This window comes from Lipotes vexillifer, unplaced genomic scaffold (genome assembly GCF_000442215.2).
Source record: "Lipotes vexillifer unplaced genomic scaffold, Lipotes_vexillifer_v1.1 scaffold121, whole genome shotgun sequence".
Taxonomy (NCBI): domain Eukaryota; kingdom Metazoa; phylum Chordata; class Mammalia; order Artiodactyla; family Lipotidae; genus Lipotes; species Lipotes vexillifer.
The window spans coordinates 1,471,217-1,483,349 of NW_006773122.1; the positions used below are offsets into that span (position 1 = coordinate 1,471,217).

The 12,133-nt window shown below is 54.2% G+C and overlaps 1 protein-coding gene across 1 annotated transcript in view; it reads right to left on the reverse strand.

The window, feature by feature from the left end:
* Positions 1 to 6,180, reverse strand: part of SYNPO (synaptopodin) — a 35,514-nt gene extending 29,334 nt beyond the window's left edge. The window contains exon 1 of the mRNA XM_007448045.1: positions 5,784 to 6,180. Coding sequence (XP_007448107.1) covers positions 5,784 to 6,180 — 397 coding nt within the window. The remainder of the gene's footprint in view (positions 1 to 5,783) is intronic.
* Positions 6,181 to 12,133: the final 5,953 nt, after the last annotated feature.

Below are 12,133 nucleotides of genomic sequence, written 5' to 3' on the forward strand. Positions count from 1 at the left end.
GCCCCCTCCTAACCTCCGCCACAGCCCAGTCCACCGCCTAGCAGGCTGCTCCGGGACCGGCAGCCGGGAGGGCCGGGCGGGCTGGCGAGCCACGCTCCTGCCGCTCGCTCCCCGGGGCCCTAGCGCCGCCCTTCCCGCCCGCCCCGCCCAGCCCTCGGAGGTGCGACTCCCTCCTCCACGGGCTAGGCCTCCCATCTCCCCTCGGGTCCCCTGTCTCTGCCTCTTTCCTCTCCCTGGCCTCACTCTCTGCTGCCTGATTGTCTGTCTCTCTGTTTCCTCCTCAATTTTTGTGTCTCTCGATGGGTCCCTGAATCCTTCTGCTTTCTATTTCACTCAGTTTCTTCATGTCTCTCCCATCTATTTCATGCCCCCCTCTTTTCTCTATCCTTCCCACTGACCCCATTTCAAGTCTGTCTTTGTGAGTCCTCATAACTGACACCACCTCCCATCTCCCCAGCCCGTTTCCTTTCAGACCCAGATGCAGTACCCTCTTAGGCCCGTCCTCTCCCTTCTCAGCCCCAGTAACTAGAATAACTGTCCAGGACTTAGGCAGGTAGGACTGCCTAAGTAGGCCTTGGCAAATAGAGGTTGAGGAAGGTTGTCACCTCCCAGGCAGTCTGGGGCCATCCACTGTCTTAACTAGTGGGCCAGCAACAACAAGGGCAGTGACGTTCAGAGCCCCATGGCAAGGGTCATTGTGCATCAGAATCTAGTGAGGATGCTGTGAAAAGTCAAGATTTCCACAATCAGGTGCCCCCTCCCAGTGGTGGGGGGGCTAGCAATGGGCTTGGAAACTGGGCTGATAAGAAGCACCTTTCACGCCCCCAACAATTCTGAAACAAAGCACGTGGAAAAAACGCTGTCTTGGGTTTTCACCAAAGTTTCCCTGTGTTCCAAGTACCCCACCCCTTTAACCAGGGTGGTTCCACTTTTGTGTCCTTTATATCAAGGTTCTGTGTTTAGATTTGTGCTAGAGGAAGTTAGAAATGTGCTGATGTAAGCCCGCTCACCCAAGGTTCTGTGAACTGCAGAGGTGCAAGTGGCCTGGTTTTGAGACGTCCCCTGTCCCCTGTCCCCAGTGGGTGGGCTTAGAGTGCATGAGGTCAGGTGACAGAAGGGACAAACCCTCCCTGGCTGCTGACCCTCTGCTTGGCTTTATGGCTTCAGAGAATCCCTCTGACCCGGTGGCTGCTCTTGTGCTGGGGCTGCCCCAGGTGACAGTGGGGGGGTGGAGGTGGGCACTGAAGGGGTCCTGGGGATTGGCATCAGGCAGGGTATTGCCTGCTCTGTGAGTGCACGTGCTGTAGCCCAGCCTGTGAGAAACCAGGAAACAAACTGTGTGGGAGAGAGAAAGAGAGAGAGAGAGGGAGGGAGGCTAGGATTACTGTGTGGGTGGGTATGAAAGTGAAAGAGATGGGGGAAAGGAAGGGCAGAAAGTGGTTCGGTCTGTATGTGGGTATGTGATAGTGGGTGTGCAGAGTGGATATGCCTGTAGGAGAGAGTGTGTGCATGCAAGAGAGATTGCACAGTGTAGGTGTGTGAGCAAAGGAAAATGGAGAAAGGAACATGCTTTTAACCTGTATCTAAGGGAGGGAATATGTGTGCTTGTATGTTTTCAGGTGGGACTGCTATGTATGCAAATCTGACACGTGTCCACATGTGAAAGTTAAGCATGCATGGATGAGGGGGGCGTCTGTGGGAGGGTGTTTGCCAATGTCTACCCCATGCACGGGTGTGTTGGTGTCTGAGAGCATGCATGTGTGTGCATGTGTGTGCAGTTGTGAATATATATATATACACATGAGCATTTGCATAAGAACATGGTGTGTAGACATCATTGTGCATACACATGTGTTTGTAGGGAGTGTGAGCGAGTATGTGTGGGTACACGTGTGAGGTCTATGAGAACCTGTGAGCCCTGCTCCTACACCATCACCCCTGTTAGAGTCACCATGGTCGGGGGGTGGGGGGAGAGAGAGTGGGAAGCACCTTGCCTTTCTGTCTGCCCTCTTTTCCACGGGCCTGAGGAGCAGGGGCCTTGTCCTTGGCCCAGGGATCAGCTGTCATCATGGGCGCTGACTCCTCTGCCTCAACAAGATAGACATGGCCAGGGGCAGGGCTCCTCTGACAATCCAGATCCACACCCCCATCTCCACCCCAAAGGCTTGGAGCAGTGTCCACCAGAGTTGGAAAGGTCTCCAAATTCTCCAGATGACCTGGACCTCCAGAAAAATGGCCTGGAGAGGAGGGAAGGTGGGAATCCCAAAGCCAGGGGCAGAGGAGGGGCTGGATTGGCAGTGGATCCCAGGTCTCCCTGAGTGTCTCCAAGGAGGAAGGGGTATGGCTTGTCCACCATCCCTCAGAGTCTGAACAACCTTTCCCCAGCCCCAGGTGGGTGGAAGAACACAGCGTGCTGCCTTGTCTCCGTGGAGACAAGGCAGCACAGCGGGTGGTTGAAAGCATGGGCCAGACCTCCCAGGGTTCAGATCTCAGCTCCTCCACCAGCTGGCCTGATACTTTGACAAGTCACCTAAACTTGTTATGCCTTAGTTTCCTCATCTGTCAAACAGCTAAGAAAATTATGAACTTCGGAGGGTTGTTTAGAGGATGAAAAGAAAGAACCCTTGCAAAGCATTTAACACAGGGCCTGGCAGCTGAATGGAGGGGCAGAAACCCTGGGTTCCAGCTATAGCTTTGCCACCAGCTTACTGTGTGACCTTGGACAATTCACTTGCCATCTCTGGACTTAGGAATCTCCACAAGATTATCTATAGAATAATCTCAATAAGCCCTGCCGGTTATGAGCAGCTGAGACTTTGTGGGAAGTATAGCGTGGGTCTCTCTTGGTGAGCTATGGACTAACCAGTGCTCATGAGGAGCCCTATGGGACACTTTCCTTCCCACGTATCTTCTCTCAAGTTGGCAGCAGCTGATGGCAGGAAACTTGAGCTGCAGGCTGCTGCCCACCTCATCTCTTTGCATCCCCTGACCCTCCAGCCTGCCAAGGACCCCATTCTATTCTGCTCAGCTTGTACTCAGGCCTTAGCAAAATGTCACTGAAACCCACCCACCCCAAGTGGTAGATACCCAAGGCAGAAGATGCCGTGACCCATAGTTAAATCTGTCAGGGAGCACTCAAGAGAGGCAGGTATAGTTGCGGAAGGATGGGTGTAACTGTCTGAAGATGCTTATAATCCTTTGGCAGTAATGGGAGGAAGTTTTAAAAGGACGCCCTAATCCGCTAATAACCTGGCAGCCACAGGCCTCTTCCCTGCAGATCTCCGCATAGAGAGAAGGGACTCTGGCCACTCCCTTTCTCAAGGGAGCAGAAAGGCCAGTGTAGGCTCTGACCCAAGACCACCCGGGTTTCTACTCTCTCCCAAGACCCAGCTTCCTTTCTGCCTCCACTTCTGAGAAGTCTCCCCTGCCCACTCCATCCTCCTGAGGTTACTCCTACCTCTTCTGTCCCTAGAAATGTTCAGGAAAGAACTTGATGACCATCTGGCTAGATGTTAAAGAGAGGAACGAACCAGACTGTGAGCAAGAAGAACAAGACCATAGTCTCAGCTCCAGCACTGACTGTGACCTTGGGCAAGGGACGTAAGTCTCTGAGCCTCAGTTGCCTCACCTGTACAATGGGGAGAATAATAGCTGCCTTGAAAGGCTAGAGTAAGATCAACAAGAATGAGATACCATGAAATGGGCCAGCTCTGTGTGAGAAGCCAACAGGAGTCAGTACTGGTAGTTTCTCCATATATGGTCTCTTCCCCTCAAGGGTGTCAGCAGACAACTCTCTCCCGTGTAGATCCAGAGCGCAGTGGTAGCCAAGAGCAAAGGCCCACATTCAAAACACTGCAATTGAATCATGGCTTTGCAGCTTGCTAGCCATGAGTCTTGGACAAGTCACTTATATTCTCTGAGCCTCAGTCTTCTCTTCTGTATAATGGAGATAGTAACAGTATGTCCCTTATGGGGATTGTTATGTGACTAAATGCAGTGATATGTGCAAAGCTCTTAGCACAGTGGACTTGGCACATGAGGGCTCAACAAGTAATAGCTCTTGTATTGTTCCGCTGACGATGATCATTTTAGTTGTTATCAACATCCCTTACATGCTAATCTAGATTACCCTGCAACCTCCCGATAGCTCTGTGAGGTAGATAGGGCTCATATTTTTATTTTATTTTCACAGATGAAGAAACTGGGAAGGGATTTTGGGGGGCTTGGCTAGTTGCATCAGGTCCAGAACCAGCACCCATGTCTCCTGACCCCCAGCCATGGTCTGTGAGACGAAAGGGAACAGGTCCTGAGGCTTCCGGCTCTAGGGGACCTGGATTGGGGTCGACTCTGGTGTGGAGGCCTGTCTCCAAGTTCAAGGCTGCTGGATCCCCCTGGGATCCTCCTCCTACCTACCCCAAATGCATTGAAGGCCCCTCCTTGTTCCTGCCTGGCTCCCTGTGTGACCCAAGCCTGGGGGCCACGGGGATGGGGAATGGTGCCCGTGGGGGGTGGTCAGAGCCTGGAGAGAATTATTTCGGAAAAGGGAGTGGGTGGGAGGCTGGTGAGACGCCAGGCTGGGTGTCGGCGACGCCTGCACAGAAATGAAGTGCTCCTTCAGTTTCCTGACGCACAAGCCCTCCCAGGCCTGTGTCCCCCGCACGCCCTGCGCCCCCGGGATCTGCTGGCAGCGGCCAGCAGCTCCCACCTGAGCAAGCATGGCCCGGCTCATGTCCTCCCCATCTGGACCCACTTCAGCGTTGCCATGGACCCAGCGGTGGAGGTGATTCAGTGTGGGTTTCCCTGTCCCGCCCTGCTCTGCCGACTCTTGCCGCCTGTGGGAAATTGATCTTCCTCCCTTCCTTCCTTCCTTCTGTGCCACGCACACCGAGCTCACCCCTACACAATGTCACTGAGTCATCACTGCAGCCCAGGTGACGTGCCTCTGTCGCCTCTAACAGATGGGAAACCAAGGCCTGGATGAGGAATGTGGGCTCGGTTCAGCCACCGACAGGCCGAGTGACCTGGAGCAGTCTCTTCCTCACTCTGGGCCTCAGTTTTCCCACCTGTAAAATTAGGAGGTCGGTTTAGATCAAAGGCTCAGTCTCTACCTCAAAAGCACCATGAGGGCAGGGACCACATCTGTTTCACCCCGTGCTGCATCCCCAGCACCCGCAAGTAGTTGGCACTTAGTATGTTCAGCAAGGTGGTCCTGCCCCATCAGTTGCTCAGACTCTAAGGTCATTTGTTACCACGAATGATCAAAGGGCAGACAAGGGGCTTCCCTGGTGGCGCAGTGGTTGAGAGTCCGCCTGCCGATGCAGGGGACTCGGGTTCGTGCCCCGGTCCGGGAAGATCCCACATGCCATGGAGCGGCTGGACCCGTGAGCCATGGCCGCTGAGCCTGCGCGTCTGGAGCCTGTGCTCCGCAGCGGGAGAGGCCACAACAGTGAGAGGCCCGTGTACCGCCAAAAAAAAAAAAAAAGGGCAGACAAGAGTGTGTGATGGGCTTTTTTTAACCAAGCATGATAATGTGGCTTTCTCTCGCTGCCTTCTCACGTGCCCTCTTTGGCAGAGAAAAGAGTGGACTTAGATGTGGTACAGCTGGAATGACACGTATGGCACAGCCTCCCCTGTCTCTCCACAGCTGTTAATCTGGGCAGGCCCGTGGGACTCTGATGGTCTCTTGTGTACCATGGGAAAATATGGTCAGGAGTGCCTGTGTTAAGGACCTGTGGGGTCCCCCATGACGCTGGCAGTCCACGGGAAAAGGGCCATGAGCTTACCTGGTTTCTGGGCAACCCTGGGCCCAGGGCTGGGGCTGAGGCTGGCTGTCATCACCTGCTGGGCCTTCACCGTGTCCCAGTCCTGGCTGGCTCTGTTGTCATGCTGGGAACCCCCTCGTGCCTCCCTGGAGCAGCTGGGTGACTGGATGCCCCGGGGTCTGGGAAGCTGTGGTGCCCCTTGGGTGGCTCTGCAGGCATTGTCCTCACTCCTTCTGGCCACTTCGTTTTCCTCCAAGTCCGTGAGGCCCGCCTCTCCCTGTAGGCCCTCCTCGCCGCCGCTCTCCTCGGCCTCCAAGGCCAGACACCTGTAGCTCCCGTCAGGAAGCCCAAATGTGCAGGGTGAGGACTTGCCTTCGCTGGGCCCCAGGGGCGGGGGTGGGAGGTGAGGGCCCAGCATGGTGCTGCCTCTCCTCAGGGATACAGAGAAGCTGGCGCCTGGGCTGAGGCCAGGCCTGGAGGCTCCCGAGTAAGCCCTGGTCTCTGCTCTTCTCGGTGCCTTCTCACAGAGCTGGAATGGGGTTCAACTGCTAGACTTCCTGGACTGGGTGGGTGGTGGCCCCCCAAGCCCTCCTCCTTAACCCGTCTCTCGTCTGTGAGGCCTGCCCTTCAAGATGATCTATCTGCAGAGGGAGAAAAGAAACAGTGCATGAGATGGTTCTCTGCGTGTTCCAGGCTGAGTCTCTGACACCACTTTAGGGGAACCCTGAGAACTGAACTGACTGGTGATTGGGGGTACAGGTCTCACGTGTCCACAGGAAAGTCCCAAGCTTCAGTCACTCGACATTCCAAATTTTTGCCCCAATTTTTGCCATATCCTTATGCCACTTACACTTTATTTGCTTAATATCTTTCCGTCAATCAACTTTAAATAACTTACTTCTATTACTTTAGACTTATCTTAAGCAATAATTGCAGAGAAGCCACAAGTATGTTGTGCTAAGTCATTTTCCCCCTTAATACACGGGCACCTCCTAGAAAAAATTCTCTCATGTGTCACCAAAGGTACCTATGCCACAAGGAATCACAGCAATGGTGGTGCAGAGGGTGCAAGGCTGGGGCCAGGACCCCCTGAGGAGGCTGTGCACCAAGGGATGGGGCACAGTGATGTGCTTACATGCCCAGGCTTTGAGCTAGAATCCCAGCTCTGCCACCTGTGTGGTGGGCAACAAGTCCCGTGACCTTTGTGAACCTCGGCTTCCCCATCTGGAAAATGGGAACTGTAATATTTCCATCATAGTGTTGCAATGAGGATTAAGTGAGAAAATGCATGCAGAGGACTTAGGACAGTTTCTGAGACATAACTTAATACATGTTGACTATTCTTTCATTCCACCGAAAACTTTTGAGCTCCTGTTTACATTTTAGACACTATAAAATGTACTGGGGCTACAGTGGGACTAAAGGAGACATGGTACTCTGGCTTGTGAAGCCTTCAAATCTGGTGGGGAGAGCTGTGAATGACAACAGGGACAATAATAATAACAGTATGATTATTTAGAAATGTTAAAAATGATGGCAATCCAGGAGAGAGAGGATGGAGTCTTTCTATAGGGATGCGCGGAGGGGATAGATGGGAGAGAAACTTGGGCGGAAGAATTGGCTGGGCGGGGAGGCAGATGGAGAGTGGGTGTGAAGGAAGAGGGAGGAGGCTAGGATGCAGCCCAGTTCGTCACTCTGGTGACAGTGTGATTTCGTTAATAGAGATCAGGAATAAATGGTTGCAGGAGCAGGTGTTCAGGGGAGCAGGGAGATGAGTTTGATTTGGGATTTCCGGGGGAGATGAGCACGGTCAGCTCCACAGGGAGGCCTGAAGATCAGGGGAGAGTTCCAGGTTGGAGACAAAGATTTAAAAATCAATTGTGGAGGCCCCAGGCAGAGGTGGGCAAGATGCCCCAGGATGGGCAGGTAGGGCTTAAGTCAGGGTCAGTGACCAATTGCACTCGGGAGGAAAACTTGACGTTTATAGATATTGGTTAACAGATCTTGGATTCCACCACTGCTTAGCTGTGTGAACTCTGGAGAATCTGAACTCTCTGATTGTCACTTATCCTGTTATAAAACAGAAAGAGAAGAATCCCGCCCCCCCCGCCCCACCTCCTACTGGCTGCCCCATGGGCGGTGAGAATTCTGAGAATTGTGAAAGACTGTGGATGTTGGCGACCTCAGGGCCTGGGCTGACCTCTGCTGCTGTGGTACCCGGAGGCCATGCCTCCGCCCTCAGGCAGGGTCAGGCATCCCCCACCCCAGTCGGCTCCTATGAGGGAGGTACTGTTATTATCCCATTTCGGAGGTGGGGAAATTGAGGATCAGAGAGGCGAAGTGACTTCTGGCCTGAGTCACACAGCTAGTAAGCGATAAGGCTGATCTCTGAACCCATCTCTGGCACCTTGACCGTGATGGTGGACACAGAGGAGAGAGGTTCCAGGGCCTCATTCGTCTCCAGATTCCTTCCTGCTCGCCAGCTGCTGCCAGATTTCTGCCATTAGAGTTTCAAAGAATCTTAGAATCTCACGAAGGGCTGGTAGAATTCTGAAGAGTCCTAACTGGCTGTTTGACCTTGGGCAGGGGCCTTCTGTACTCGAGTCGGTTTGCCCAAAGGCACCATGGTGGGCTTGAGCCAGATGATGCTGGAGGGTCCAGCCAGCCCCGGCATTGCAGGATGCCATGATCCTAAGCCTTTGGAGCCCTCCATCACCACCGCCACCCGCCCCACCATGGAGCCAGATGGCAGGAGGCAGGAGTGGGTGTGGGGGGCAGGGCTCCCTGGGACGCCCCACAGGGCCTCGCCTCACTCTATGCCTGCTTCTGTTTTGCTGTATTTGACGGTGGCCACGGTTTCCAGGAAAGAAGACAGAGGCGGAAAAGTTAACTTTCCGCCACCCACACAAATATTTTTGGCCGGCGTTGTCTTCGCGCTGCCAAGCCGGGAGAGAGGAGTTGGCAGGGGCGCTCCAATTCAAGTCTCCCTCCCAAGGAGGGAAGGCTCCCAGCCCAGCTGGGGGGTCTGGGCAGGCCCCATTGTGGGCCCAAGCCCTGGAACACCCACCCTGCTCCGGAGCCCGGGGCAGGGGCGGGGGTGTCAGGACCCGGAACAGTAATGGCAGCTGCCACTGACTGAGCATCTGCTGGTGCTTGGACAAGGCTTTGACCTAACGCTCCTGTGGGACAGCCACGTGAGTGCTGTCTACAGATGAGGAAACTGAGGCACGAAGAGAGAAATTCTGCATCCAGGGTCACAGGGGGCTGAGTGGTAGAGCTGCTGGGCCCCGTGCTCTTACCCGCACTCTCAGTGGCTGCAGACTTGACTCCAGGGAGCCCGCACAGCCCCTGAGGTTGTGCGCTCAGACACAGCACACCAGTCTGTGTGGGCACGGCTCCACCGTGGGCAGGAGCGAGCCTGCTCTGGCCTCCACAGAAACGGGAGGGGGAGTCCTCTAATACCAGCTTCCCCAAATCCACAGCCCTCCTCTGGCCACAGGCCCAAGGTTCCCGGCCATCCAGCCTGAGCTGGTAGGGCTGACAGAGTCCAGCAAACCCATCGCCCTCATCTCAGAGAGGGGAGCTCTGAGCCCAGAACAGGGAAGGGATCACTCAGGTTGTACAGAAGGTTCAGACACAGGCCTGGCATTAGAGCCCAGGTGTCAAGACACCTGCCTCCAGCCTCTCGCACAAGCCCTGCTCCCTCCTGAGCGGTCAGCCTCCTGTCCTCCCTCCCCTCGCCTCCCATGAATCCAAGCAGGGCCCCCAGGACCAGAGGCCTAGCTGAGCACCAGATCTCTACAGCCCCTGTCCGTGCAGCTCTGAGGGTCTGCCGAGATCTCCAAAGGCTCCTTCAGTGGTTGGCTTCTGCCATGAGTGGGCCCAGGGGACGTGGCCTTGGGAGCCTCACGTCCCTATGTGGTGGAGGAAGGGCACTGGCTTTGGAATCAGATCTGGGTTTGAATTCTGACTCCTCTGTTCAGTGGCTGCCCGACTCTGGGCAAGTCTCTCTGTCTTTGCGAGCTTCAGTTTCCCCTTCTGTAAAACAGACTAAAACAGAGCCTACTTCACAGGGTTGTTGAGGGATTAATTGAAAAATACAGACTCGTTCCTTTACTTGGCAGGGGATGAGGGAGCAGGGCTGGGTGCTGCTCACCTATGGGGCCCTGGGGATGCTTGGCTCACAGGCCAGGTGAACATAAAGCACAGTCTGGCCTGCCCTGATTCTTCATCATCTTCAGTGCCCCCAGCCTGCTTTGCAGCTGCAGAGGAAATAAAGGGAGTGAGGAATGCTGAGGATCAGGGCTTAAGTAGACACGTTGCTGGGTCAGGCATGGGGTCCTAGTTTTGACTTTCCCCCTGACTTACTGAGTCAGTGCTGGGGAAATCACAGGATCTGACTTTGTAAGGGGGAGACTAGAGTAGGCAGAGAGGGGATAAGCAGCCCAGGAAGCGGAAACCCTTATTCCTCTGAAGGACTCCATATCTGCCCTCCCTCCCTGCAGTCTCTCCCTGTCTCCATCGCTCTACAGAATCTGGTCCATTCTTCTAAGGTGTACCTCTGAGCGTGTTGCTCAGCTGCTCAGGAACCCTCCGTGGCTCCCCATTGCTCATGGAATAAAGAAAAGTTGCAAACCAAGGGAAAAGCAGATTCAAAGGCAGACCTCATGATTCTTGGCTGAGGGGAAGGAAGGAGGGCTTCCTGGGGATGATGGATGACGTTTCAGTTGAGTTTGAAGGATTTTGGCAGGAAGTGTTTGGCATTCTGATGAATGGAGGGTACTCCATCCATCAAGGCCCCGTGGAGGCAAGAAGGCAGGACCATTTGAGGATGAATCTGGAGAACCACAAGGGCCTGGATAGGCTGAGGCTAGGGCACGTGTGGCAGGGCAGAGGGAGGTGAGGCTGGGAGAGAAGGTGGCCAAATTGTGACAGGCTTCAGCTGCCTGGACTCTCTCCTGCTGGCTCGAGAGGTAATGTAGAGGGTAGCCCTATAGGGCTGCGGGAGCCATGGCAAGGCCCAGCTTTGGGGGTGGAAGTGGAGGCTGAAACAAGGGCTGGCGTGCAGACGCCTCTGTGAGAGGAGCATTTTGAAGCAATTTCCTCAGCACTTGGCACAGTGCCAGGCACATAGTCACAATGACAAGGATGATGGCTGGAGTTTATGAAGTGTTTACTACATCAGGTGTTATTCCAGACACTTAGTGTACATTGACTCATGTTATCCTCATCACAGCCCTATAAGGAAGATGCTATTATTATCCCCATTTTACAGATAAGGAAATTGAACTTATGTGACTTGCCAAGCTCACACAGCTAGTGAGTGGCTGACTCGGGGGTCATATCCTGATAGTCCAGCTCCAACTATCCCTCTTATCCATAGGCTGTGCTGCCTTAATAGTTTAAGTAGTTACTAAATGAATGAATGAACGAATGAGGAGGCAGAATGGAAAGATGGGAGGATGGGAGGGTGGAAGGGAGAGAGGGGAAGATTATCTGCAAGGCTTGGTACACTGCCTGGCACATAGGAGTCACTAAATAAATATTTATCAAGTGGAATAATGGACTTGGAGTAACTGAGGTACGAACTGTATGTATAGCCTAGGGACAAAATTGGAGTCACTCTGGGGAAAGGGGTAACCCAGAACTGGTCCAGATGGCTCAGGGTGCACCTACACACCCCACCCCTGTCTGGCAGCACCCTGGCATTAGGAGTGGGGTGGAGGGTAGTGTCTGGACTGTCCAGGGCTGAGTTCTCTTGGCCACTAGGAAGAGAGCTTTTGTTGTCCTCAAGATTCTGAGCTGAGAGTATGTTCCTGCCTTAGTGCTTTTCTCTCAAGGAGGGGATGGGAGCCAAGGTGGGTGGGGGTCTCTTCCCCATGGCTCCAAAGGGGGAGGCTCAACCCCCTCCAACCTCCAGAACTGGTGAGAATGAGGAAGCCTGGCATTTGGAATTAATTATCTTGCTATGTGTTCTGGAAGAGTCACTTCCTTTCAATGGGCCTCAGTTTCCCCAGCTAAAAAAGGCCTTGGGCAGAGTGGTTGGTGGGGATGGCAGTATCCACGATTGAAGGTGTCCCTGAATCATCCCTGGACTTGCCCTCCCCTGGCATTTTCCAGTGGGCAGAGTCAGTCCCAGAGGGATGTGCAAAAGTGACCCCACATTACTGACCCCTCCCTCCAGACCTGCAGGACAGACTGACCGCTCGTGGCCTCCTTTCTTCTTGCCTTGGCCTCCAGCCATCACCACCCTGGCTGCCCAGCCTGCTCTGACTGCTCTTCCTTCTCCCCACTGTTCCTGTCCTACTCCTGGGACCTAAGGGGCTAGTGTTGGATGAGCGTCATGTGAAGCTGGGAGAGCTCTGGAAGCA